Source organism: Motacilla alba, chromosome 7 (assembly GCF_015832195.1).
Source record: "Motacilla alba alba isolate MOTALB_02 chromosome 7, Motacilla_alba_V1.0_pri, whole genome shotgun sequence".
Lineage (NCBI taxonomy): Eukaryota > Metazoa > Chordata > Aves > Passeriformes > Motacillidae > Motacilla > Motacilla alba.
The window spans coordinates 37,315,519-37,342,752 of record NC_052022.1 but is presented as its reverse complement, the minus strand read 5'-3'; the positions used below and the strand labels follow the sequence as shown (position 1 = coordinate 37,342,752).

Sequence of the window (27,234 nt, the reverse complement as noted above, 5' to 3'; positions counted from 1 at the left end):
GTGAGAAACCTCAGAGAAGAAAACGATTCTTATTATCTATTCACTGCTCCTGTTTTTTGCACATGTGGAATGTGTTATGGAGATTGTTTACCAAAAGTGATTTGGTTAATTGGACACTGGTGAAAGTTGTTTTGAGTGATTAGCCAATCACTAAAAGCTGTGTCCTGGCTGTCTCAGACAGTCACGGGTTTTTCTGTAGTGTAGTATATCTTTAGTATAGTTTTAATATAGTATTTATAATATCATATAGTTCTGCAATTGTCCAGCCTTCTCCTGCAAACCAGCCTTCAGGTGAACTTGTGTCATTTCTGGCTCAATGGTGACACATCTCCTGTGGAAAAGCTGCTTGGGTGAGCATTCAGGCAGGGCAGTCAAATCCACACACACCACACTCACCAGGCCTAGCTCAGCCAAGAGAGGCAGAAGGGCCTTTCACACGGTCAGTTCCAGTGAAGGTTTATTTCTGCTCAGTGAAGGGGAAATCAGGGACAAAAGGCCTGTCCGTGTGCTCTGCACAAGGCCAGTTATGGGGTGAGTGGCCAATGGTCTCGGGGCAGTGGCCTACAGGGAAGACAGGGCCGGCCACCAGGGGTACCACAACCAGTGAGGGAACAGGGAAAGGAAAAACCATGAGGCTTTGGGACATATGGGGAAAGGAGCTGGGGTGGATCAGTGTCGCAAGGCTCCATGGGGACGTCTTCTCTTTCAGCCTGGGTGGAGACTCTGTGGTGTATTCTTCCAGGGCGAGGCCCTGGGGATTTCCCCGAGGGGTTCAAAGGACTCCACGTTCTCTCGGCAGGTACAAGGAGAACATCCAGCGCCTCTCCGACCTGCACCTGGACAGACCCATCCACCCTCTGGACCTGGCTGTGCACTGGGTGGAGTTTGTGATGAGGCACAAGGGGGCCCCTCACCTGCGCCCCGCCGCCCACGACCTCAACTGGGTGCAGTACCACTCGCTGGACGTCATCGCCTTCCTGGCAGCCGTCACCTTCCTCTCCCTCTTCATCTCCTTCAAGTGCTGCCTCTGCTGCTGCCGAAGGTGCTTCTGCAAGAAGGGCAGGACGGGGAAGGCCACCAAAGCCAAGTCCCACTAGCACCTGGGAATGGTGGTAGGTGACCAAACTCCTGCTCCAGACCCAGCAGCGGGGTCAGGGAACAGCTCGAATTTCACTGCAATGAATAAAACACTGTGATTTTCAGCCAAGGAATGATAGGGATCCTTTAAAATAGCAGCACCAAAAGGGCTGTTCCACTGATCTAATTTTGGCCTTTTAATTAAGAATGGGTTGTTAAAAATACCTTGTGTAGGAGTGCTGCAGTCACTTGGGAAGGTCTGAGTGTGAAATCCTCAGCCCCTGGCTTCCACCTGTTAGTGTGCAGAGGACTCGGTGACTTTTTCTTTTAACCTCCACCTGCAGCAGAGATTGGTAGGGATTTTGGAGGACTTCAGGAGAACCATCTTGTCAGATTTCTGTTTGAAATCTCTGTGTGGCTGCTGTTGAAGGAGAGGCAAATGTTGTACACTCACAGTTCCTGTCGTGCAAACCAAGCTCGATGCACATCTTCATGGGTTTACAAGACCCTGAACAAAATCAAGCTGCTGGAAAACCACTGGTGTTTCCCCCAAATTGCCCATCAGGCAGATGTGCTGTAGCTGGAGCTCACCTGCTGGGGAGGAGATCTTTGTAAGCATTGCTTATAAACCCCCACAACTCATTTGCTCTCTGTAAGTGATGCTCAGGGAAAAACCCCAAACCCCAGCCCTATAAATAAACCCCAAATACTAAAAATAAAGGCTGCTGTGTTTTCTGTCTTGAGAGTTATGGGGGGGATGCTTATTTGTTCATGGAAGAAGAGCTGGAGAAGGGACAGATTGAATCCCCCATGGTTTGATGGTGTGAAAGCCACCTTGATACACAAATCCCCTTCATTCCTGTCCCTGCTGCCTGGTGACCTGGTCCTTGCTGAGAGGTGACATCCTGAGGCTGCCACAGCTCCCAGGTGAATATTCCAGGCTCTGAGCTGGGGGACCCCAGTACATCAGGGCAGCACAGCTGTCCTGCTGAGACCCTGCTGCTGCTCTTTTCTCTGGCAGTTTGGAAAAGCAGGGATTTCAGAGGAAGATGTGTGAAGTCCAAGGCAGTCTCTGTCCTCAGCCTGTCCCCACGGCCGTGCCCAAATCTCCTGGATGCCCACCATGCCCACAACCTGCCCAGCACTCTTCTTCCCCTCCTCCTGCCCATCACAAACAGAAGGAAACCTTTCTTTGGGGTGTGCAGACTCCCCACGGTGTGTGAGGGCTGAGCTGCTTGGAAAATGCAGCTCCTGCAGCTCCGCACGTTCCTGAGGTGACAGCTCTGGCTGTCCCCGTGGCTCTGGTGACAGCTGGAAAGGAGACCCTGCAGACCTCTCAGGGCTGTCACAGCACAGTCACGGTGGCTCCAGTCCTCTCTGAGCATCTCTGGCTCCTGGCAGTGTCCAGTGCCGAAAAAACACCCCACTTCAAAATGTCCTTGAGGAGAAGTTCTCCGAGTGCCCTGCTGCAAACTGGCTCTGGATCAACCCAGTGACTTTATCTGCATGGACAAGGGGAGAACTCTGATTTCGGATCAGAGGAGCACGACTGAGAAAAAAATATAAAAATATCCCAATTGCAGCTCCAACCGCCTTGTGCAGGGGAAGTAAACCTGAAAGGAAGGAAGTTTCAAGATGCCCATCCCATGACTTATTTAATTTCAGAAATATTTTTAACACAGACAAAGAAAAACAACAGCAGAATCCAGGTATCCTCTTTCTCTCTTAGCTCTCCTCACCCTTACTGCTTTATCCTGCTCTTGATTTTCCCCTGGAGAAGGAATGTGCAGGGCCAGGGCTGGAGAAGCCTCCCTGTGCCCAGCAGAGGACACTCTGGGATCACCCAGAGGCAGGAGCAGGGACAAGGCCACCCTTCCCAGCAAGCCAGCCCAGGTGGGGGCTTGGAACTCCACGGGGACTTGTTCATTCCCCACCCCGTGCTCCAGGAGTATGGACACTGCTGCCAGGAGAGGATTCCCTGAGCCAGTTAGGAGCCAAAGCACTTGGGACAAGTGGTTCTGGCTCAGAGGAAGGAGCTGGATCATCACCACAGCTCAGGCTTCCCAGGAAGGGTTAATCAGGGGATGATGTTCCCTCTTATTGCCCCTTAACTGGGGGCTGTACAGAGCCAAAAAACAGGGCAGAGCTTCCAGCCCAGCTTCCCTTGCTGGGAGATGGAGAAATCCACAGCCACAGCCCAGAGTAAAGCACAGAGCTGACACTGAGGCACTTCCCAAAAGGGGAAACTGAGGCAGGGCCAACCACTGCTCCTCTCCCCGAGCTCCTCAGAGCCCCAGGCCTGCAGCCTTTCCCAGCAAATCCTTCAAATCTCAGGGAAAAGGCAGCAGCCAAAATGCCCTCCCTGCCCTTGGAGAAAAGGGGTACAAACACCTTCCACCTCAGCAGCTCCCCCCCACCCAGAGCTGGTGATTTCTGCTCCCACCCAGGGACCTTTTGAGTGTTTCTCTTATTTTCCCCTGGATTTTAACATCCAGTAACTCTGGGAAGGAGACAGCGCTGCTTCCCAGCTCTTCTGGACTGCTGAGACCCACCCCAGCTGCAAATTATGGCTCTGAAGCTCTCTGGTTTTGGGATGGGGTGTCCTGGGGGACACAGCAGCCCTGGCTCCGGGGGAAGGATGCAGCCAGCATCTCTCCCTGCTTCCCACCAGCCAGACCACGGGAAATGACAGGGATTGCTGGCATTTTTCTGCAGCCACAGGGTTTCTCAGCCTCAGCCCAGTCCCCAAGGGCAACAGAGAGGTTTTCCCACTGCCATGGGAGCTCTGGGTGGATCTCGGGCTCCTCCAGCTCCCCAGTGTGGGGGTCCATGGAGACCCCTGGCCCATAGGGAAACACCAGCGTGTCCAAGCCCTGTCCAACCTGGCCTTCGACACTTCCAGGGCTCTAGGGGCAGCCACAGCTCCCCTGGGCAACCTCACCACCCTCAGAGGGAAGAATTTCTTCCTAAAATTCCATCTAAACCTATTCTCTGTTAGCTGAAAGCCGTTCCCCCTTAGAAGTATGTCCTTATAAATAAATATCCTGGTTATTCACAGGCACAGGGGGCCCTTCCTTACCTCCACCCACAGGTGGGTCCCTTGCCCTGGACACTCTCACTTGGGTGCTCACACTCAGACCTGCAATTAACCATTTAATTCATTTATCTGCTCATCTACCTTTTGGGTGGCTTTGTGAAAAGTGAATACTTACTGCTGCTGGTACCCAGGCACGACTCCAGTTCAGGGAGGTTTTCCCACTCAGGGAGCTCATTTCCCACTGTGGGAAATCATGGAAGCACAACTTGAGAAGATGAGGAGTGCATCCCACCTCCCTGAGGAGTGTGGACGAGGGAAACCAAGCTGCCAGGAGCAGCACCAGCCTCATTTCACCAAAACCACCCAAACTCACCCCAAACCCACGTGCATCCACAAAAAAAAAAAAAAAAAAAAAAAAAAAAAAAAAAAAAAAAAAAGTGGCTTTGGGATTGCGGCTGTGATGGTCCAACCTGGGAGCAGTGCAGGGATAATGCTGTGGGAACAACCACGGGAAGGGGTCCAGAACACGCCTTGGCCCCCGCATCATCCCCCAGAGGTCTCCTGCAGCCTCCCAGAGGGTTTGGCACTGCAGGTGTCCCAGCCCAGGGCAGTTTGGATCTCTGGCACTGCCTGAGGGTGACACGGAGCTGGCACCAGCAAGCCCGGGCAATTTTAGCTGGAGCAGCCGCAGAGCCCTCGGATTAATTATCACCTCCAGAGGTGTTTTCAGGAGTTATTTATGGGTGAGTGGGATGAAACCTGGGGAAAAGGGGTTGCCAAAATGTCTGAGACAAAGGGCAGGACAGACTCTCCCTCCACGGGACGGAGCATCAATTCCCTTTCTTTTAAGGAAGGGTGAAAGGTTTCCTGTGCCAAATCTGATTGCTTGGGGTGACAAAAGCCAGTCACGGAGCAAATCCCAAACCCCCCTGGCAGCTCCTGCCTGCCTTATTGAGCCTGTCCTCAAAAACCAGCCTGAACAAAAGGAGCGGAGCTCTTCCCAGGCATGCCACTAGCCTGGATTATTTTAGGGGAGGGGGAGATATAATCCCTGCTCGACTGGGGCAGATTCAAGCATCCCTCCGTGCTTCAGCCCCAGGGACTCTGTGCTGGACAATGCCACAGAGCTGGAAGCTTTAACTGATGTTCGGTGGGGGGCACCAGGGCAGGGCAGGAAGCCACAGCCATGCCCCAGAGGCTGCTGAAGGGGTGCTGGGGCCGTCCTTGGGGGCTGGGTTGGTCCCAACCCCTCGGAGATGATCTCAGCAGAGCGGGACGGTGATTCAGGGCTGGATGACTCAGGGAGGGGCAGGGGGAGGAAAGGCAAACCACAACCGGCGTCACTCCCAACGTCCCAACACCGAGTGAGGCTGTTAAACAGTAAAAAAAATTACACATTCCTCCCCCAGCCAGAGCCCTCTTCCTCTTCACTTGGACATCAGGGTCCTTCCACCACAAATCCTGCAATCAGCCACCCCTTGGGAAAAACATACCTTTACAGCCTTCTTCCCCCCCCCCCCATTGTAATAAATTATTGTTTTAAAAGCCCAAAGGTGCCATTTGTTGCTCAGGAGCTCCTGAATTCCAGCAATGGATTAAACCTGCTGAGCTGGGAAGAGAGGAGCCTCAGGGGATGCTTTGGGTAAAGCCTGTTGCCAAAAAAAAAAAAAAAAAAAAAAAGACAAAAAAGGGCTTTTGAAAGGAGGCTTGAGTGGGTCATGCTGTGAGCATGGAATGGGAGTTGCATTTCCTGGGATGATCATCATCTCCCTGAATTTCCAGCCATGCAAACCCTCTTTTTGTGAAAAATCAAGCCTGATTAAGTCACCTCGGGCTATTAAGGTAAAAAAATAAAATAAAAAATTAAAGATCCAACAAACAAGGAAATTAAAGATCCAACATCAAGGAAACCCAAAGGAGGAACAGGACTGCTGAGCCAGGTGTGCTCAGAACACCAGCAAATCCCAGCCCCCAGGGATGGTGCAGAATTCCAAGGAATTCACTGTGATCCTTACTGAAGGTTTTTCCACAAAACAAACCATCAAGCCTCCAGCTGGCATGGGAACACGGCCCCCATGGAGGGGGGATGCAGGGGACAGCCCTGGAAAGGGAGGGATTTGGTGGCAAAAGAAAAACCTGAGGGAGACTGGGGAGCAGCCCTGCTCCTCTGAGCACTCACACCGTGTCCTGGTAATCCACAACAGGCTTTTCATGAAGAGCTGGGAGGGAAGCAAATGCAGGGATTTTCAGCAGGCATTTCTGGGGATGAAAACAAACACCCAGAGAGCTGCAGGGTCTCATCACAGGCTCCAGATTTCCCTGCGGACCACGCTTTGAGTGAGGACCCCGATAGCCACGGGGTGACCTTCCTCTCCCTTCCCCTCCTGACACCTCTCCCTCAGCCTTTTGGGGCTGGATGAGCCCGTGGAAGATGATCCCTCACTTGTGAGGGCTGAAGCAGAGGAGAAAATGCTGTGGGGATGCATTTGCAAGGTGACCCGTGCTGAAGCACTTGCTTCCCTGAGGAGTAAAAAAAGCCAAATCCTCTCTTTCCCTGAAGCTGGAATATTCCAGGGAGCCAGGCAGCAGGGGAGAAGCCAAGGGGGAACTCCCCAAACCATCTGGCTGGTGTCCCTGTTTCCCAGAGCAGGGTATCCATGGTGGGGCATCCCCTGTGCCCACCCCACAGAGCTGGGGCAGGGCAGGAGGGGCCTGAGAGCCCCAGCAGAAACCAAAATATTTCCCTTCCCTGGCTTGGGATCTGACCTTCACTGGGACTGGGAGCAGCACAGCGGCCTTGGCTAAACACAGGGCTGTTTTCTCCAGCCAGAAAACAGCCAGGAAAACTCCTCTGTGCCAAAAGAAATCCTGCAACCACACCTTGTCCCACTTCAGGAAGTTCCTTAGCTAGAGCTTGAGCATAAGCAGCACTCTGGGGGGGTGAGATGGTTTCCAGGCACTTTTCCCCTGGAGACAGTGGGATGGGAAGGCTCAGGGAGGAGATGAGATTCAGGATCACTGGCTCTGGGTGCTGGCACAGTGGAAACCCCACTAAATCAATCCCACTCTGCTTTGGGATGGAGAGACAGCAGCAGGTGACATCTGACTGGGAGCCCCGGAGAGTAACAGCTTCCACTGGAATGGGGTTTTCCCCCCAAAAATGTCCTTTTTCTTTAAAAAGGGGACCATTAATGATAAGAACAAAAACCAGTTACTGCACAAGAGTGGCAATGAAAAGCCCAGACAGACTTTTGGGAGAAGGCCTTGATGTTTAGGTCAGAAGGCATCAGGGGGACACATTCCCAGCCCCAGCATGGGAGGAAGGACTGGATTTCAGACCAAAAATGGGGATACATGAAGGCAGCCTCATCCCACAGGCCCCCAGACGTGCTGGCCATGGTCCCAGGGGTCTGGGCAGGGCACAGGGAGGTGAGGAGCTGAGCCCAGGGTGCTTGAGGCAGCCAAGGTGGGCACTCAGAGCACCTGGGGCAGACAGAAAAACCAGGGGGGAGTAAAAAACAGCTGGGATTTTTCATGGACCACGGGAGGCTCCAACTCCTGCCCTCACCTGCAGCTGCCACTCTCCCAGCACAGCCTCCTGCAGAGCTCTGGGGTCTGCCAGGAGCAGGGCAAAGCCCAGATTTGGGTAAAAGCCCAGATCTGGGTAAAAGCCCAGGGGAAAGGCATCCTGCTGCCTGCACCGGGAGGTGCCCTCACTGCAGCAGGGCTTTTAGCTCCTGCATGGAAAAGCAGGGAGAGGGAAAAGGGCTGGGCTGCTGGCAGACCCCCTGGGCTATGGGGACTTGCACAGGAAACCCCTTAAAGCCGCCCCGAAAGGAGAAATTTAAGGTGCTGCTGTGGGGTCCATGGAGAGTGATCACTTCTGGGGACGGGATTTTGGCATCCCTCCACCAGATGCCTTTCCTACTCTTTTTCTTCCACTGTTTTTTTAATTCACCTGAAAAGAAAAAAAAAAAAAAAGCCATCCTTTAGTAACCTTTACACATCCTCTGGTAGCAGCTTTTCACTAAAAGGAGCCTTTGCACCTTATTAAAATAACCTTTCTGTGCAAAAATATTTCCCTCCCAGGTAAAAAAAAAAGCTGAAAGCTGGGGAGCAGGAGGAGGAAAGGAGGTAATTCAAAAACTCAGATTTAAAAGGAAGAGGAGAAAAATACTATGGGCACTGGGTGACACAAATATTGAGGATGTTGGCACCAGGTTTATGGCAAAGATTATTTACAAGTTAAACTGGATTTGAGGAGCCTTGAAGAATTAGAAATCAATGGCAAAGTGCACATGGAACATCCCCAGTGAGACCAGATTTCAAATTAGGAGAAAGAGTTTCTCTTGTCCCTCTTTTTGGTTTTTTGTTGGTTTGTGTGGTTTTTTGTTTGGGTTTTTTTGGGGTTTTTTTTTTGTTTTGTTTTTTGGTTTGTTTGTTTTTCCTTTGCCTGCAGAGGGATTATCTGCATGGCAACAATTTCCTCCCCCTTTCTGGCCTCTTCCCCAGAGCAGGAGCACCTGGGGACTTTGACTCCCTCTCACCATCCTCCTGATCCATCTCCTGAGGTCTCTGGCGAGCCCCAAACCTCCAGCTTCTTCCAGAGGTGTCCTGCACCACATCCAGGTGGGAAGAAGCTCCTCCTAGTTAAAAAAACAGAACAGGCAACTCCCTGGCCACAAACAAGAAACTCCACATCTTCAGAGACATGGAAATAACCCAAAAATCAACCAAAATGCTCATAGAGCCTGTGAATAAAATAAAAATATAAATAAATAAAATTTTAAAAAGGTCTTTTTTGGTGCAAGGTGCTGCTTGGGCTGAGCACATCCCAAATTTAGGGACAGCCCGAGTTCCTGTGGTGTTTTAGTCACAGATGGTAACTCAAAACCTGCCTGTAGTGGGGGGAAAGGGCATTTACTGTGCTTCCTCTTAAAATATACATTTACAGGACTCATATTTGTCTCACAGCCCACCATTTCAAAGCCGTTTCTACAACCTAAAACCAGCCACAGCTTCCCCCACCCCTCCCCAAAGCGGTCACAACTTCTACTGCTCGTTACAAAAATTAGACTTTTATTTGTAAATGCCTAGAAAACGTGATCTGTTTTGGGATCCCTCCCCGCCCCCTGCCCTCCTGAAAGGTTTTTTTGTTTCCAGTAAGAAATGGTTTAACTGGATGAAAAGCCATCCCCTTCCAGATGAACCCCCATCAGGGTGGGATATCTCCTGCTGATTTCCAGTCCTGGTGGAGAACTTGCAAACTTTGGCCTCTTCAAACCCAGGAGGGAGCAACCTCCACTTCTTCTTCTTCTTAAAGTCGACTGCTTAAGAAAGGGAAGGGGGGGGAAGGCAGAGGGAAAAAAAAATTCCCAGCCACGGAGAAGTGGACAGACACGGGCTAGATGGCAAAATCCTCGTGGTCCTGGGGGCTGAAGGCAGCTGCCCGCAGCATGTCCAAGGAGTTGACGAGGATCAGGGTGCCCGTGAGGTGCTTCCAGCGCTTGGTGATGGGGTTCTTCATCTTGTCCAGCCCCGTGTGCAGCTCCTGGATGACGTCCCTGTAGCTGTCCCCCATCTGGCTGCTCCAGGTCAGCAGGAAGTCGTACGCCGGCTTCCACATGGCCTGGGGAAGAGGGGGGGCGACAGGTGGGAGGGGATCAGAGCTCAGCCAGCATCCCAAAACAGGCACATTCCCAGGAAAACAGCCCCCCAACACCCTCAGATCCCTGTGCTCCTCCAAGGAGAGTGTGCTCAGGAGGAATCTCCAGAGAAACACGGAATTGTTCGGGTTGGAAAGGCCTTCAGGACCATTGGGCCCAACCATTAACCTGGCGAGCCTGGCAGTGCTGGCTCACAGGCTGGACTCCCAACAGCTTGAAGGTGTTTTCCAGCCGGGAGAACTCCAGGATCCGTGCGGAGCCCTCACCTCGCTGTCCACCGTGCCGCTCCTGTCGCGGTGCGGCGCCTCGTAGGCGTCCATCTGCTGCTTGGACACCTTGGCCAGCTTCTCGGCCAGCTCCCGCCAGCGCTGGGCCACCTCCACGGCCGTGGTCAGCAGCACAAAGTCCTGGATCAGCCTCACCACCAGCCCCTGGCAGTCCATCTTCAGCAGGGCCTGCAGGACACGGGGAAAAGCACGCGGGGAGTCAAGGCCGGGGCTGGGCTGGGCGGCCAGCTCCCCTCCCAAAAATCCTCCTGCCTCCCTTTTTAGTGACAGCTGGGGAAATGAGGCCAGCAGGCCTGGCAAGAGAATAATCCCGTTAACTGAACGGAGCGCTGCGCCCCTCCGGATGGGGCTGGCAGCCTCCTTCTCCAGGCGGCCCTCCTCAGATGTGCAGGCCCCACCTTAAGCAGTTTAAAGCATCCCAGGGGCTGAGGACAACAGATGCTTTTAATCCAGGGAACTAATCCAGACTCCACCCCAGAGCTGCGGGATCCTTCAGAGCAGTGGGCAAGGCACAGCCAGGATGTTCTGGGATGGGACCTGGACATCAGCCCTGTGAGGGGGTGGACGGGGGCGAGACCCAGGTGAAGACTCTGACACTACAGAACCACTGCTCAGCTTGGGATGTTCTTCCTCTTCTCCTCCTCCTGCATCACTTATTGTCCTAAAAGCTGAGATTTTCCACAAATGGTTTTGAAGTGGAAAGAGCAAATGCATCAGACCGGGTTTTCTAGGCAGGAGTGACTTAGCCAGGCACAAAAAGGATGGAGTGGGGTTGGCTCCTGCCTTAAAGTGTCAAATCACATTCAAATCCCCTCAGAGTGGGATGAAGCTGCAGTAGGGGAGAAGCCCCAGTGCAGCCCTGGAAAAGGAAGGGTTTAATGGCAGTGTTCACTCTCAGAGGATGGGATCTGACTGCCAGCATCATCATCCCACTCCCCAGGGCTCCCACAGCCTCTGCCAGAGCCTCTGGACCACAACAGTCCCAGCAGCAGCAACCCCAGACTTTGGGCAAATCCCACCCTGAACCTCAGGAGGGGCTTTGATGTTATTAAAAATGGAAATGAAGCCAACAGACCCCACCCACTCCTTCACAGCAGCACAGGGACGGTTCTTATGGAAATCACAATGATAAAGTGGTTCCCCAGGTGGCCAGAATCCCCTTTCTGCCCCTCTGGGTCCTGACACCTCCTCCCAGCACAGGGGTCTGGGCAAATCCACGTTTGGCTCTGAGGCAAAGAAGGGTTAAATGCTCCCGCCGGAGACAGCACGGGGACAGCTGGGGGAGGGAAGATGGGAACATCTGAAACCACTCCAGCGATTTGCAAAGAAAATGCACGTTGATTTTCCCCTTATCTGCTCCCTGCCTAAAGCTGAGCCGGGTTCTAATCACAGCTGCAGCCCAGCACGTGCCTGCTCCTCCAAAGTGCTGACACCGGCTTCCTGTGGGATCCGGGGAGGCCATAAACCCCCTTGTCGAACAAGCAAGGGAAATCCATCCAGAGGAGCACATCTGGCTGGGCAAAAAGACATTCAGGAGCGTTTAGGTCTCACACACCTGCGCCAGAACCGAACCACCTCCTCTCCTACAGCCCACGGAGCAGCTCTCCTCTGGATCCTCCTCCCTCTCTGGATCCTGCTCCCTCTCTGGATCCTGCTCCCCCTCTGGATCCATCTCTCTCTCTGCAGGGTCCTAAGGAAGGGGGCAGACTGAACATCCCCAAACCTGCCTTTCCAGGCAGCTGGATGCCAAGTCCCGTGCACAGGCTGGCATTTAGGGGAGCAGGATGAAGGAGCTGCTCCCATCTCCTGCCCGAGGTCAGAGGCAGCGCCCGGAGCCGGGAGCGCTGCAGGGTTAAGAAGGATGGAGCTGCAGGAGATGGATTCTCCTGCTCCTTCTGCTGCTCCAGGTGAACAACAAAACAGCAGCAAGGAAAACTCCCGGGAGGGCACCTCATCAAAGAGATGCAAAAATCACTCGAAACGACGACTCTGGGAGAGATGGATGGGTCTGGGTAACTCGGAAACCTACTGATGGCCACGGCACCACCTGCTGTGCCCCGGCAGCTCCAGTCCCACGGGCAGAGGTGACAGGACACCGGGACAGCACCAGAGCCACGTGGGGATGGGCTGCAAGGCATCACAGACGCCGAGGTGGCAGCCAGAGGGGGAATATTACTGGAAACGGCGGCGAGACACTGGGATTAGCTCAGCAGACTTAATCCTCCAGTGGGATTATGCCACAATTTCTTCCATCCTCCTCCCTTGCCCTGGACAAGCCTCCCAGGATAGCTGGGTCCACTCACTGTGCCTCCATCCCTCATCACCCAGGTGTGACCTGGGCTGTGCTTTGCCAGAGCCCCTGGAAATATTTATTATTTATTGTTTATTATTTATTATTTATTATTTATTCCCCTGGGAGCAGCTGGGAACCGGCTCTGCCGGCCCAGCGAAGAGCACAGAGGGTGTTTGATATTCAAATCCCAGTTCAAAGCAGAAACACCTCAACTTAAAAGGCATCCAGGAGAGGCTGAATTTACATCCCAGCTTTGAAATGCAGAATCCCATTTCCTAATGAAGGAAAGCAGCATTGTGGAGGGAAAACAGCTCCCACCTGGGACTTCCTCAAACACAGGGGATAAAGGCCCTGTGTCCCCAAGGAGACCATGAGACCAACAGGGTGAAAGGATGCTCCTGCACAGGCTCCTGGCTCATCATCCTCTCTAGGATACAGGTCAGGTTTTGACCCCGAAAAAGTTAGCTCTGTGCAAGTGTTCCCCAAAATAACCCTTGTTTGGGCATCAAACGTCTCTTTCCCTCACTGTTTTGGCCGTCACCACTTCCAAAATCATCTTGCACGTTTAAAACACACACACTCAGCCTTAAACACTGGGTTTGTTTTTTTTTCTTTTACCTCATAAAGTCTTGCACTGCCTCCATGGGGTGATTCCCCGGGACATGATGCCCATCTGGATCTCAAGGGTGGTGAGGACCCCCTGGCACTGGGTGCTCAGAGATGTGGCTTCAGAGATCCCTGCAAGTGTCCCAGGCCAGGCTGAACAGGGCTTGGAGCAACCTAGGGCGCCGGGAGGTGTCCCTGCCCATGGCAGAGGGTGGAAAGGGATGGGCTTTAAGGTCCCTTCCGACCCAAAGCCACGGACACCCTGACCTGCAGGGCTTTAGGACAGCTCCAGCCCCCCAGCAGCTCTTTGAGGCCTGGACACACCAGGGACAAGCAGAAACTCTTGGCAGGAGGCAGGCAGCAGCACATGGATACCTGGATACCGGGAGTCAGAGCAAACAAAACAATGGGAGGGGAATAAAAATTATCCCAAGCTCATCTCCTGTGTGACCTTTACAAGTTGCCTGGAGAAGAACAGGCTCAGAGTTTCCTCTGCACAGCTCCCTGCTGCCGTGCCAGGGGCCGTTCCCAGCAGAGCCGTGTTTTTCCCAACAGCAGTGTCTGTTGGAAGGATGATAAATGAGAGTCTCCCCGACAGCCAGAGAGGGAGAAAAGCTGCGTCTCAGGGCAGGTCTAACCCCACGGGCCTTGCAGGCACCAGGGGCAATGAAATCTTCTTGAATCCATGCCCAGCTTTTTTATCCAAACCATCCGTGTGCTGCCTGCTTCCGAGGGGCAGAGAGGAGGGAGGGAGAGCTTTCCCTCTCTGCTGAGTAACTCCTGGGCCACATCCCCCCGAGTTACCTTCACACCCCAGTGCTAGTGCCTGATTAGAGAAGTAGCAATTAAAGGCAGATTACTGATTAACCAGTCATCATGACCAGCCTTTTCCTTGCTTGGCTGCTGGTGCACGACTCTGCCACTGGCGCTTTGTGTACTCAACACTGATAAATCTGCTTCTACTTCTCCCTTCCCAGTCCTTTTGAGGGGAGACGACCAACTTTCAGCTGAAATGGCCACACTGGAGCTTAGTGCAGCTGGCTCCCCTTGCCAGAAAGCCAGTCCATTTGTTACAAATAAAATCAGATTTAAACACAATAAAATCCATTACTGCTCCATTGCCATCCCCTGAAACATCATTATTTTCTTCTTTCAACAGGCTCAATCTAATTTCTCCATAGGCTAAGGAGGATTTGACGGCAGCCAGGGTTTTTGGAAGCAGCATCATGTTCCACCAAGAAAGGAGCTCATCCTTTATCCGCAGGCTCAGCCTCACAGAGAGCAGGATTAGAGAAACAAGGAGAATAAAACCTGCCCTGGGACTCTGCTCTCCTGACAGCCACAGGGGAGCAGGATGTTTTCCTGCAGCTCCCAGCCCTCCCCTTGAGTCAACAGCTCCCTGAGCCTTATCTTTCCCTTTGTCTCCCCGTGAGGATTCTCCATGACCTACAGACTGCCTGGGAGCCCTGAAAACAATGGGGAGAGATAAAAGCAACACCGACGGGCTTTGCAAACAGGTAAAGCAAACGGTCCTGGAAGCATCCAGCAAAAGCAGCACGGATTTCATCCCAACACTCATTGAGCCTGATGATTAAAGGAGCAAACCCTCCCTTAGGGGGGAAACAGGGGGGCCAGAGGGGGGATTTTCCAGTCCTGGGTGAGGAAAGGGTCACTGACGGCCAGGAGAACCCTGCAACAGAAGCAGCGTTGGTGGCACGACCTGAAAGCTGAAAGTCAAAGCTGAAACATCGCCCCACAGGCCCCAGAGTGGTACCCAGGCACAGGGAACTCTCCAGACAACATTTCCATGAACAACAACGGATCCCATACTCTTCATAACACCTTCTACCCAGTCCCTAAATTCTCCCCTTCTCCCTAAAAGGACTGTGGGAACTGAACTCCTCCATTCAAGTCCCCTTTTGCCGTAATTTCATTCTGCCAAGCAAGGCCGCCGCTATTCCTTAATCCAATTGACATTTTAAACCATGCTCTTCTCCGTAACTCAGTTAACTCTGCTCCTGTGGGACAGCACGGAACGGCAGAGAGCTGCAAATCTCTCCCAGACATTTTGCCCTGTATTTTCTTTGGCTCACTTCCTACGAAACGCTAGAAACGATCGTGGAGATGGTATTTTGTGAAGGATTTACTTGCTAACAGCACCCTAAAAATACTAGCAGGCAGCGCTCCTCCCAGATTCCTTTCAGGACATGGAGCAAGTCACACATTTCCATTCGTAATGTATTACACATTTCCCTTTGTAATGTATAAAACATCCCAGCTCAGAGGTGCCACTCAAGAAAAAGGCTCCCCATCCCTGAAAGTGTTCCAGGCCGGGTTGGACAGGGCTTGGAGCGACCTGGGAGAGTGGAAGGTGTCCCTGCCCATGGCAGGGGGTGGGACTGGATGAGCTTTGAGGTTTCTTTCAACCCAAGCCATTGTGTGATTCTGGAATTCCAAGCACCTCAGCGCATCCCTCATTATTGCCTTGATCCTGCTAAACCAAGATCCCACCCACCACAGGGTTGGACTCCCGCGTGGCAGTGCCCAGCAGTCTTCAGAAGACCTTCAAGGGGGGCTTCACTCTCTAAAGGCTGAATTAAGAAACTGCCACCTCCCCCGATCCCTCTGCAGAGCGAGGAATGAAGCCCCCGCTTCGCCAGGCCTCAGACTCACCGTCATCAGCTCCTTCTGGAAGGATTTCCTCTCCTTGTTCTCCACGCTGTTGCAGTCTTCCTTCAGCTTCTCCAGGACGGAGGCCACTCGCTCCGGCTCGCTGTCCAGCTCCGCCCGGCAGAAGAACGTGAGCGGCAAGTTCAGGTAGCCCAGGGCGTCGGCGAAGGAGCGCCAGCTGCTGAGGTTCTCCATCAGCAGAGTCCTCACCGAGGCGTAGATGTAGGTCAGGAACTTGCAGGGCCTCAGGATCTGCTCCAGCAGCAGGCTGGTGGTGAGATCCGGCCCGGAGAAGTAGCTGGGTTTGACCTTCCCGACCACCAGCACGTTTTTGGTGTGCACAAGGCCGACTTTCCCCTGGTAGTAGCCAATGTACCACTCCTTGGTCCACAGCTGGCCTTTCAACCTGATCTTCTCCTCACTGAGGAGGGCTATGACGTCTCCCTTCTTGTACTCCAGCAAGTAGTGGTTCTTGCTCTGCCTCACCACCGTCTTCAGCAGCTTCCCGTACTTCAGGCTCAACACCGGCCGGTCCTGAAAAACCGGATACTTGGCGGTGGCAGCCAGGGGGGAGAGGATGATCTTCCCCACCTCGTTCTTCTTCAGGAACCGCCTCTGCCCCGTGGGTTTGATGGCGCTTTTTGGAGGCGGCTGCGGCGTCTGGACGCAGAACTGGGTCAGAATGGCATCCTGGTCATCCTTGACTTGTATCCTCAGCGTGAAGTCCGAGAGCTCGTTGGGGTCGTGAGACGCGATCGGGAAGATGAGGCGGCTGACCTTGCCCAGCTTCATCTGGAAGCCCCGGACGATCTTGGCTTGCTCGCTGGCCTTCACCTCGTAGTTGGTCATGTTGGAGAACATGCAGAGCTTGAGGTCCTGCGGCCGGGACAGGGCAAACTGGTGCTTCCCCCAGAGCTGGAGGGCGACGGGAGCCGGGCCGTGGGACTGCCTGGTGACCTCGTTTACCAGCAGGGTCTTGGGGGCGCACTCGTGGCCGAACATGGCCACCACGGTCTTGAAGGAAGGGTGGATGTGCTTGGGGCCGTAGACGCCCACCGTGATCTTCTTGCTGATGTAATCCCACACGGTGTAAGGGTAGAGGATGTTCTGGCCCTGCGCCACGGCCGCGATGTACATGCAGGGCTCCAGGTTCTCCAGCTGCACCTGGATCGTGTCCCCGTAGGAATAGCTCAGCTGCATCGGCGTGTAGGGCCCCTCCTTCATGTCACTGCGCAGGCACTGCAGCCCCACCAGGCTCTTGCTCATCGCGTCGTTCTTGACTTCCGCCGACACCTTCATCTCCAGGATGATGAAGGTCTTCACCTCCATGTTGCTGAGCTTGATCTGCAGGACGGGGCTGATGGTGCTGCACTTGTCGCTGTTCAGCTCCAGCGGCGGGTCCAGCATGGCCTTCATGGAGATCTGCTGCGTCTCCCCGGGGCACACGTGGCCCTCGGGCACGTGGATGCTGATGTTGGTGTCCGGCAGCTGGACGGCCCCGCCGGAGCTGTCCAGCTTGCACACGATGTTGGTCTCCACCGGCTGCGTCTGACCCCAGCCAGGATTTTGGCCAAGCAAATCCAAGTCGTGGCAAGACCGAGCCAGCTTTCTGTGGTTCAGCCACGCTGTCCTAAAATCCTCCCTGCTCTGGAACTGCTCAGGGGTGGGAGACTTCAAACCACTGAAGAAACCCAACGACGCCGGCGCGTCCGACTTGGCCTGGAGGACAGACAGCTCGGACAAGCTGTAGGAGCGTTTACTTCGGAAGAAGGGGTTGTCCCTTCTCACGGGCTGTTCCACATCCAGCCTGTTGGTGGAGGGGAACTCATCAAAAAGGTTCCCCAGGCTGCTGTTGGCGGCCGAACTGGGGAGAGCCGCCGTGGGAGCCGCCGTGTCGAAGAGCAACAAATCCACGGCCACGCTGGAGTCGGACTCTTTGTCCGAGCCGGGCGCTGCTTGCAGATTCCCATTCAGGAACGGGTTGGTCTGCACTCCGTTCAGGAAGGGGTTGTTGTGGTAGGATTTGGCAGAGTTTCTCTTCACATCAGTCCACTCCCCGAGCAGGTCCAGCTCCTTGACGCCCTCGTCGGGGCTCTCCAGCAGGTTGTCGATCACCCCGCTGTCGGTGAGGGAGGAGTTGCGGTGGTTGACGGGCTGCACGTAGGAGGACGGGATGTAGCCCATCTCCGTGGTGTTGTGGGCGTACCACCACTCCCCTCCCGACGTGTCCAGCACGTACAGGTGGTCCCCCTTGGAGAACTTCAAGGTGGTGAAATTTGTGGGGCAGTAGTCCTTGATTGCTACGACTTCCTTCGCGTTCCCGAAGGATGTGGGGTTGTCCACCAGCAAGGCACTGGGAGAAGGCACTGCAGAGGCAAGGAGGAGACAGCACTGTGAGAGATGCTCAGCAGCGTCACCACTGACTTGGAAGCCTTTATTCCAGGTCACCATTCCATGCTGTTTTAAGGGATGAAGGTAGTTCTGGGATCACTGAATCATTAAAGCTGGAAAAAGCCTCCAAGGCCATCGAGTCCAACCATTAACCCGGCACTGCCAGGTCCACCACTAAGCCATGTCCCCAAGTGCCACATCTATGTGTTTTCTGAACATTTGCAGGTCCACTGATTCCCTGGGCAACCTCTCAAGCCTGCAGGTATTTTTCTCCATACATTTTTTTCAAGAAAACTCCACTGTTTCTGGTACATTCACACCTCTCTCCCCTAAAGGGTTCATCCAAACCCAAGATAAATCTCCCTACAGGCTAAAAGCTCTCTTGCTCTGCTGTCACCCCTCTCCTGCACGTGTAAAACATGCCCAGAGAAGCTGTGGCTGCCCCTGAATCCCTGGAAGTGTTCCAGGCCAGGCTGGATGGAGCTTGGAGTAACCTGGGCTAGTGGAAGGTGTCCCTGCTTTCAGGTCCCTCCCAAATCTAACCGTTCTGTGGTTCTAAAGGTTACCCAGTTTGAACCCTCACAGAACCTCACATCTCCCTCCCGCACTTCTGTTCTGGTCCTGGCAGCATCTCTAAGCTCCCCTGCAGAAGTGCCAGGGGAAGAGTTTTCTGCCAGGGGATCCCAATTTACATCCAGGCTGGGTTGAGCCTACGCTGCCACCCTATTTATTGGCTTTGCTCTCATTTTCAGGACATGTTTCTGTAAAAAGCACTAAAAAACAAGCTGCAGATGATGTTCCGTCAATGGTTAAACGTGTGCTGTCTCCCTAGAGGGGCTGAAGAAAACAAGGAAAGCTGGATTTTCACCAACAGGGAGCTGCAAGGGAACTGGGACAGCACCTGCTTCAACAGGCTCGAGAGCTCTCTGGGAGGAAAAGGGAGTTTAGAAAACACAGGAAGCCCTTAAAATCCTGGAGACAAAGGGATGGGAGCTCAGGCTGCACGTGCCTGCAGTCTCCACTCACTCGCAGGCTGGCAGCACTTCTCAGCCACTGAAACAACGAGGCAAGGGAAGATAACAGCTGAGCAAAGAGAGGCCTTTAGATATAGCCCGGGGGGTTGAGTATTCGAAGGAGAAGAGTTTTGTACACATCCTGAACAGCTCATCCGCCAGCAGGCAAAGGCGTGGGGGACATTCAGCCAGTGGGAGACTGCACAGAAACTCTAAATTGGAATTTGGCAGCCTGCTAGGTTGGAAGCCGCTGTTGTTAACTCAGTCATGCTGCAGGATGGAGCGTTTTTGGTGTCAGATCAGACAAGCAAGTGGCTGTTCCCTCGTCCCTCCAGCTGGGCATGCAGGGGTTAACAAGGATGTGCTGAAACCCCTTGGAGAAGGGGAGCAATTCCTAGTTTTGCATTGAAACCCATCTCATTTGCAGCCAGTGTTTGATGTTCAGGTGCTACACCTGCAAAAACAATCCCCTCTGTGCGTGTTCACTTTCAAGGCCCTCAGCGCTCTCCAGCTTCCACCTGCAGTTTTTCCTTGGGATGCTCTCCTGCCAGGGGAGCAGCAATTCCCCTCCCACCCGACCACGGCTTTTATGCTGGGTAACACAGCATAAAAGGAAAACACAGCAGGGGAAAAAAAAGCAACAAAAGATGACAAAAAAAAAAACCAAAAAAAAAAAGGATTATTGGAGGAGCAACCCGCAGGCTCCCAGCACTGAGGAAACACCTTTGTCACAGCCTTGTTGGTGTCACCGAGCCCCCCCAGGGGGTGGGGAAGGGCCTGGAAGGATGAGGGGGGTGATGCCCAGGCACCTTTGACGTCGCAGAGCGTGGTCTCAGCAAAGCCCTCGCCCAGGTCGATGAGCGTGCCCTCGGACTTGCACCGCGGGAGCCCTCCCGAGTTGGCCGCCCGGATCCTCTGCGCTGCCATCTCCGCTCCCGGCGGGCACTACATGGCCATGGCCCCTCTGCCGGCGATGGGGACCCCGGTGTCCCCTCGGGGAACCAGCCTGGGGGAGAGAGACAAAGGCCAGGGTGTTAGAAAGGCTCCGGGCGCCCCCGTGGCTCCCAGACGCTGATCCCGTGGTGCTGACACAGGAGAGCCTGTCCTGCTCTCCTTAAACCATCGTGGAACACAACCTGGATGCTCCCAGGGACCACAGCAGTGCTTACAAACCCCTGGGGAGCAAGGACAGCCTGGTCCTGCACGATGCTGGACACAACCCCATAGGACGCAGCCCTCTGGCCTTTAGGAGTTTTTTGGGAATACGCTGCTCCCAGGACTGTAAATTGGTCCTTCTCCCCACTTCCCAAGCATCTGCAGGTTGCTGTAACACAGTTACAAGACCACCAAGCACCAGGCTGCTGTGGGAGCGGGGAAGACCCAGAGGAGTGGGCTTTTTCCCTGTTCCAATGGGTCACATCCCTCCCTCCCACTGCAGCATCTCCTTGGATGGGGACTGGCTCTTCCCGCTTGCTCTCCGTGTCTGCCCCCTCACCTGGCCAACCAGGCAGAGCAACATCCCTTCCTGCACTGAATACAATAAAAAATAAAGGGAAAAAAAAAAAGGAAAAATAAAATTTTCCCTCTTTTTTTTTTTCCCCAGAAGCACTTGCAGAACCCCTGTGGAAGAGCAGCTGCATTAGCCCACTGGAGCCGAGAGGAAAAGGAGCCCATTCCCACAGGACACTCCGACCACCAACGTTGCAGCTGATGCAAGCACGGGCAAGAGCTCCCCTGACGTCACCCCTGTCCTCTGGAGCTGGGACAGTGGCCAGATGGGCCAGGACAAGCAGGGGAGGCTGAAGGCACGGCTGGAGCACAGCCTAGCCATGAGTTGCTGCTCCAAGCTTGCACCAGGGAGCAGGAACGCTGTCCGGCGTACCTGGGATCATCCTGGAAATTCTGGATTCAGCCCCTCCCTCCCGCTCCCTCAGAGCTGCCACAAAACTCCAGCCTGGCTGCAAAGCACCAGCAGGTCTTAACCATAAAAGTTTTAATTAGAAGTTATATCCAAATCCCTTGTTTTACAAAGGGATTTTCATCCACCCCTTATGCTGTTCTTCCCTTCTCCCCCTCCCGTGCAATTTTTTTTTTCTTTTCCTCCCTCTGCTTGAAAATGAAATCCAACAGAAAATAACAGCCAGACCCGAATTCCTTAGGTGGGAACACAGAGCTGATGTCTCCTCCAGCACTGTGAGGGGGAGCAGCAAGTCCTGAAGGATTTGGTGCCCTTTTCTGGAATGCAGCAAGAGGAAATCTGCAGGGGAGAGCCTGAGCAGGAGATACTCCAGCCTGCCTGAGATGCTTCCCAAGCCATCCCCAGGGCTGGTATGCCGGGAATGTGGCTGGCTGGAAGGGATGCACCCGGCTGCAGCCAGAAAAGGGAAGGGAGAACTTGAGTGCAAACACTTCCCCTTCGAGGAGAGCCTCCCCTCCTCTCGGGTCCTGCTGGGAGCAATCCAAGGGGAAAGGGTTTGGCAGGGAATAAACACAGGGAAACCAGGCTTTGAGTCAAGGCTGAGCTTATCAGAGCTGGGACAGGTAAGAGAGGGGACCTGGAGCTGCTGCCAGGGCCAGGACAAAGGAATAACCAGGAATAAGCAGGCATAACCTCCGGCAGGAAGCAAGGAAGGGAGGAAAGGGAGGAAGGATGCTCCCCTTGGCTGGCACCATTCACCATCCACCCATTTCCACCCATTAATGCCATTTGGGATCGCAGCTTTTCTAGGTGGTGTGGAAAGAGCCCAACCACACCGTGCCTCCCTCTAGAGTCCCCACACCTCACCGATTTTGGCGATTCTTGTACACAATCTTGTAAAAAAAAAATTTAAAAAAAAAAAATCAAACCGCTGCGGCATCCCAAAATTCCCCCCTGCTTGGGCAGCACTGCACAAAGTAGGAAAAAATCTAAGTGTGAGCCACGAATATGTTTTGAAACACCTGCCTGCTGGTCCAGCATCAAATGAGTTTTATATTAATTATGGCAGCTACAGCCCTGACAGCTCTCACCGACATATCCACAAGCCTGGGATTCGCAGGGATGCTCCCCCCCACCTCTATTTACATAAGGAGATGGGAAGCTTCCTGCTAAAGGCCTCTGACAGATGTGGCTGTGTGGAGAAACAGCTGGAAAAATCCCCTCTGCATGCAACCCCGAGGCCTCAAAAGGCAGTGGGAATCTACACACAAACGAGGGATAATGGGAAGGTATTTCCTCTCCTGACAGCAGCACCCTGGATCTGCCTGTCCCTCCTGGATGTAGGGATGCACGCACACACTGAAGGATGTGTGGGTTTGGGATGGGAGCCCTGTTTTGGAGCTGGGGATGGAGCCAAAATGTTTCTGAATGCAGAGGTAACCAGCAAAGCCTCAAATCCAGGCTGTGTGAGGATAAAAGGGATAAGTGGGGGGAAACAAAGGGTGGAAGGGGTAGGATTTGTTTAGAGATCACCGAGACAATGGTCTGCAAACTCCTCTGAAGGCGCTTTAAATTTAGCCCGGGGTTAAATATAGACCAGGGAAAAACCCAGCCCCATCTGTTTACCCAAAGCCACAAACAGCATCCGAAATGAATGGTGGGGGGAAGGAAACCAGTGGGCGACCAGAGCGCACCCTGACAGCGCCAGCAGCTCCTCAAAGGCACCCACACCTGCTTTTCACGCTGCTTTTTCCCTCCTGTGAGGGACATGGAATGCTGCAAGGTCAAATCCAGCCCTATGAGCCAGGGGGACCTGCTGCCTGCTCCCCCCATCCCAGCAAATCCAGCTGCCTGCATCAGGGCCCCACAGAGGTTACATTTTCCTTTCAGATCCCAGGCAGGCTTTGCTGGGAGCTGGAGAAAGCTTTCGGGAAGCCCCGGCGAGCAGATTTCCACGGGTGCATCCTCACAGCTTCCTGGCATGGATGGTGCTGCCCCTGGATTTAACCTTCCCTGGGGAGCCTGGGCAGTGCCCAGCACCCTCTGGGGGAAGAACCTTTTCCTAAAACCCAGCCTGAACATTCCCTGACACAGCTCCAGCTGCTCCCTCAGGTCCCCCAGGCACGGAGCAGCAGCAGGTCTGGGGCTGGGGGCAGCGTCACATCTATTAAATAAAAAAAAACCAACCCACTTACTCAAACTTCACTAAAAACGAAACCAGGTTTTTCCTGCAGCACTTGAACATGCAGCTGCAATGTTTCCTGGCGTGCAGCGGCATGGAAAAGGTTAAAAACAACTTCTGCAAAACGTCTGGTACAACTTCTCCCAGAAATCCAACTGCAGGAACAGGGAAGTCCCCCGAGACCTCCTGGCACAGGCAGAGCCCCGTCCTGCCCAGCTCCAGCCATCATTCCTGACGGGATTACAGGATGGACACACCTCTGGCTGGACACTGAGCTATCAAAGACACACCACGGGCACCCAGCCACGCCGCGCAGGGAAAAGCAATCCCGGGAAAAAGCCCAAACCCACGTCCTGGAGCAAAGAAATGCAATAATAAAACCACGGGAACACCCAAAAGTGCAGAGCCCAAGGCTGGGAAGAAGGATCTGCTGCTGGGCATGGGAAGGCCCTCTCCAACAAGCACTGATGTGGTGCAGGTGGGACAGGACCCCTCCAGGAGCCTCAGAGAGGAGAAATCCCTGTCTGCCAGGAATTGGGGCTGATAAGAGCCAGGAGGGCTGGCAGGGCTGGGCGGTACCAAGCACCGCCAGGGCTGGAGATGGAGCCAGGTCCTTCCAGGGGCAACCAAGGAGCTGCCAGCAGCAAAGGGAGCAGGGCACATCCCTGCCCAGCCCACATTCCCAGCCCTCCCTCTTGGGATGGAGCCGCAGGGTCCATCCCAGCAGGGCACGTCCATGTCCGTGGGAAGCACAAGGAACAGGAGCCACCGAGACACAAGACTGGTCAGCTCTGCCTGTAACTACCACCCTGCACCCCTCTTTTCCCAGGAAAATCCACTGAAAGCCTCTCAAGGCCGTGGTGCAAGCTCAGGGGAAATCTCCCACCCTACCCTTGGCCACAAATTGAAAACTGGGGGGAGGAAAAAAAAAAAAAGGAGCTTCCAATCAATCCCTCATCATCCTCTCCCCACAGCAGAGCCAAGATCAACTCCAGGCACTTGCTGCTTTATGGCTTTTGATTTGCTTTTTCTGTCTCCAAAGTCGAGTTCCTCTGGCTGTCCTACAAACACAGAAATGTTTTTGGAGGTTTCTTTTAAAAACAGTTGGCTTTGCTTGGATATGAGCAAATTTAAACTTTTCCTAGGGAGGAATTCATGTCCCAGAGCCACGGCGCTCCCCACACCACCTGTCCCACACAATGAATTTACTGCAAATGTTGCTTTTATCAGCCACAAAACCCCCAGTAATTCAAATCCATGGGGGCAGATGCAGAGAAGACCCCTCCACACCCTGGGGACACCCCAGCCCTGAGGGAGCTGCTCAGGGAGTGCCAGATGACACCAACCCGCTGCAAGGCGCAGTGGCCTACAAAAGAAGCTGTAAAAAGCCCCAGAGTGACCAAAACTTCCAAATTTTAGCAAACAATCTGATTCAGGAACTTGGTTTTGCCCTGTGAGTTCTTCACCTTCAAGATCTCCCTCATGGCTACCACACAGCACAACGCTGGCCTGTGCTCCACACGCTTCCCTCCACTGGAAAAGGATCCCACCTCCTCAGGAATTCCCTCCTTTTCCTGTGCTGACAGATCTTCAGGCAGGCGAAAAAACACAATCTCCTTGAAACGGCCAACCTAAATCCAACCTAAACATCAGCACAGCCCCACCCAGGTCCTGTGCAGCCTCCTGCAAGGCTGGGATGGCTTTGGAAGCAGCTGGTGGCAAGGAACAGACCGGCGACCTTGTGGCTCGTCTCCTGGTGATCCAGGTCTCTTCCATGAGCCTTGCCGGAGGGGATGGGTGGGGAAGAGCTGGCTGCTGTTGAGATTTTCCCCTCAGAAGGCCAGCCCAAGCATTCTCCAAGTGTGATGCCAGCCATGCCCAGTGATTCCTGACCCCGCTGCCTCCCTCTTATCTCCTCCTCCTCCTCCTTCACCGCTTGCGTTTGCCAAGCCAACGCTTTCATCTTCCAAAAATAAAAAAAAAAAAGAAAAAACCCACCCAAGCCAAGCAAAGATAAAACCACCCCTAAAGACAACACCAAACACCAGCTCTTTGTACCAGAAAGAACAGCCTGGTGTGAACTCACACGTCCGTCCCAGCACGAGCCTCCCGGGAGCTGCCAGGAACACAACACACGGCGCTTTTAGTCCCTTTTCCAGCAAACAAGAAGGGACTTGTGGAAGCACTGGGACCTCCCATCCCTCCTGCAGCACCCTCACGTCCCAGGGGTTTGCTTTGGAGCCCATTCCCACCATGTGATGTGGGAACGGCTGCACCCAAGGTGGCGGCAGCGGAGCCCGGCCCCGTGCCACGCCGTGCCCTCCGCTCCCTGCCAAGCCCCATGGAAAAATCCCGCCCTCGAGCTCCAGCTTGGCTCAGCTCCTGCTGCCAGGCAAGGGCAAGCCAAGCATGGCCGGGTGGATGGAGAAGGGAGGGGAATGAAGGCAGTTTTGGCTGAGCGTGTGCTGGTGGTGCCTGGTGTCCATCACGGCCTCCCCGCCGGGGATGTCATCCTTCACAGGCAAAGCAGGAAGGATGGGAGAGCTTCCTTTTATGGCAGCCACTCTGGAGCACGAGTCCCCCTGGATATCCATCACCAGCTGCATGAGACTCAAATATAAATTAGCCTTGAGGGTAGGAAAAGGGAGTTTTCCCTGCAGGACCTCCTGCTGCTGCCCAGCACCGATGCCACGGCAGAAGAGGGTCCTGGAGATGCGGGCACCGCCCTCAAGCACCCACAGCAACCCCAAAGCCCACCCCGAATCCCTGGAAACGGTGCTGGTGTGGCAGAGATTGCAAGAACCTGGGAGTGCAGGAAGGTGCTGCACAGGGCAGGAACACCTGTGAGGTTCACAGGGACACAAAAAAGCTTTTCCTGGGACCACAGCCCGGGTCCTCCTGCTCCACAGCAACAAAACCATGGCACGCACGCCCCTCCTGATAACACAGGGAAGTAAAGAAAGCCAGACTTGCTTCCATGGTTGCAACACTACCACGGGCTGCAAGACCAGCCACCCCCCTCCGGCACTCCCAAAAAAACCAAGGCAGAGGGATGTCACCAGCGGGATGGTCCCCGGTGCAAGGGATGCTGCCGGAACAGCGGCACGGGGAGCGCGGCGCTCCCCAAGAGCAGATTCCCGCATTCCACAGAGCCAGGGAAAAACCCAGAGGTGCTGGCTGCCCAAACATCTCTTGGTGAGGCAGTGAGATCAAAGCAGACCTCAGTGGGGACTGTTCTGCAGCCTCGCCTGGACCTCTTGCCCAGGGGAGGGCTTGGTCAGTCCTTCCCTGAACCCACAGACATTTCTGCCTCCACAGTGTCCTACAGCAAGGAGCTGCACAGATGGGCTGGAAGGCAATGGGAAGCTCATCTCCACCAGGAACAGGCTCTCAGCTGGTGTCCACCAGCCCTCATATCAGAAGAGGCAGAGTTCAGTCCTGGTCCACCGTGCCCCTGCTGCCTGCTCAATGTTCTTCCAAGAGAAAAAAACGTTTCCTAATTCAGGCAGGGCACTCCCAAAGGTGTTCTGGCTTTTTAACAGGGAGCTGTGGATGGATGCTCCTCTGGCAGGGCAAGGAGTTTAATCCAGACAAGTCCCATGGGCAACAACAAAACCACAAAAACCCAAAGCCACATCCAGTGCTGTGCTCCCAGAGGAGTTACACACAAAAGCCATAAACTCAAGCTTTCAAACAGGAGTCCAGGAGAGAACTGTCTTCCTCCAAGCCCTCACAGCCCCTCCGAAGTCCTTCACAAGCCCAAGAGTTTGGCCAACAGCCAAAGCAAGACTGTCCCTGAAGGATGCTTAGGGCCAAAAGCATGGACCAAGTGTCTCTCAAAGCAGGGAAACTCAGGTTTGAGCTGGATCAGGCAGCAGCCCAAGCTCCCACAGGCAACTGGTGGTGAGGGAGAAACGAAACCCAGATTTCCAGGGCCACAATAAGACACTTTTAAAGAACAGATCCTGCCAGAATCACCAGGACAATGCATACAGACACCATGGTCACCCAGGAGATCTCAGGCCAACACCCACAAAGAGCAGAGTAAGGGAAACCATGGAAGTCAAAGGGAGGGGAAACAGCTTCCCACCTCT

At 54.0% G+C, this 27,234-nt stretch overlaps 2 protein-coding genes across 11 annotated transcripts in view; one reads left to right on the top strand and one right to left on the bottom strand.

Moving 5' to 3' along the window:
• The window catches only part of LOC119703208 (UDP-glucuronosyltransferase 1A1-like), a 57,005-nt gene extending 55,189 nt beyond the window's left edge, over positions 1-1,816 (top strand). For all 10 annotated transcript variants that reach the window (XM_038142695.1, XM_038142687.1, XM_038142686.1 and 7 more), the window contains exon 5: positions 800-1,816. In XM_038142695.1, coding sequence (XP_037998623.1) covers positions 800-1,097 — 298 coding nt within the window. In that variant the 3' untranslated portion in view covers positions 1,098-1,816. The remainder of the gene's footprint in view (positions 1-799) is intronic.
• Positions 1,817-9,176: 7,360 nt separating this feature from the next.
• Positions 9,177-27,234, bottom strand: part of SH3BP4 (SH3 domain binding protein 4) — a 32,881-nt gene continuing 14,823 nt past the window's right edge. Inside the window, exons 2-5 of the mRNA XM_038142678.1 lie at positions 19,850-20,046; positions 15,640-18,002; positions 10,047-10,235; positions 9,177-9,743 (exon numbers count right to left, since the gene is read on the bottom strand). Of these exons, the coding sequence (XP_037998606.1) occupies positions 9,519-9,743; positions 10,047-10,235; positions 15,640-18,002; positions 19,850-19,967 (2,895 nt within the window). The 5' untranslated portion in view covers positions 19,968-20,046 and the 3' untranslated portion in view covers positions 9,177-9,518. The remainder of the gene's footprint in view (positions 9,744-10,046; positions 10,236-15,639; positions 18,003-19,849; positions 20,047-27,234) is intronic.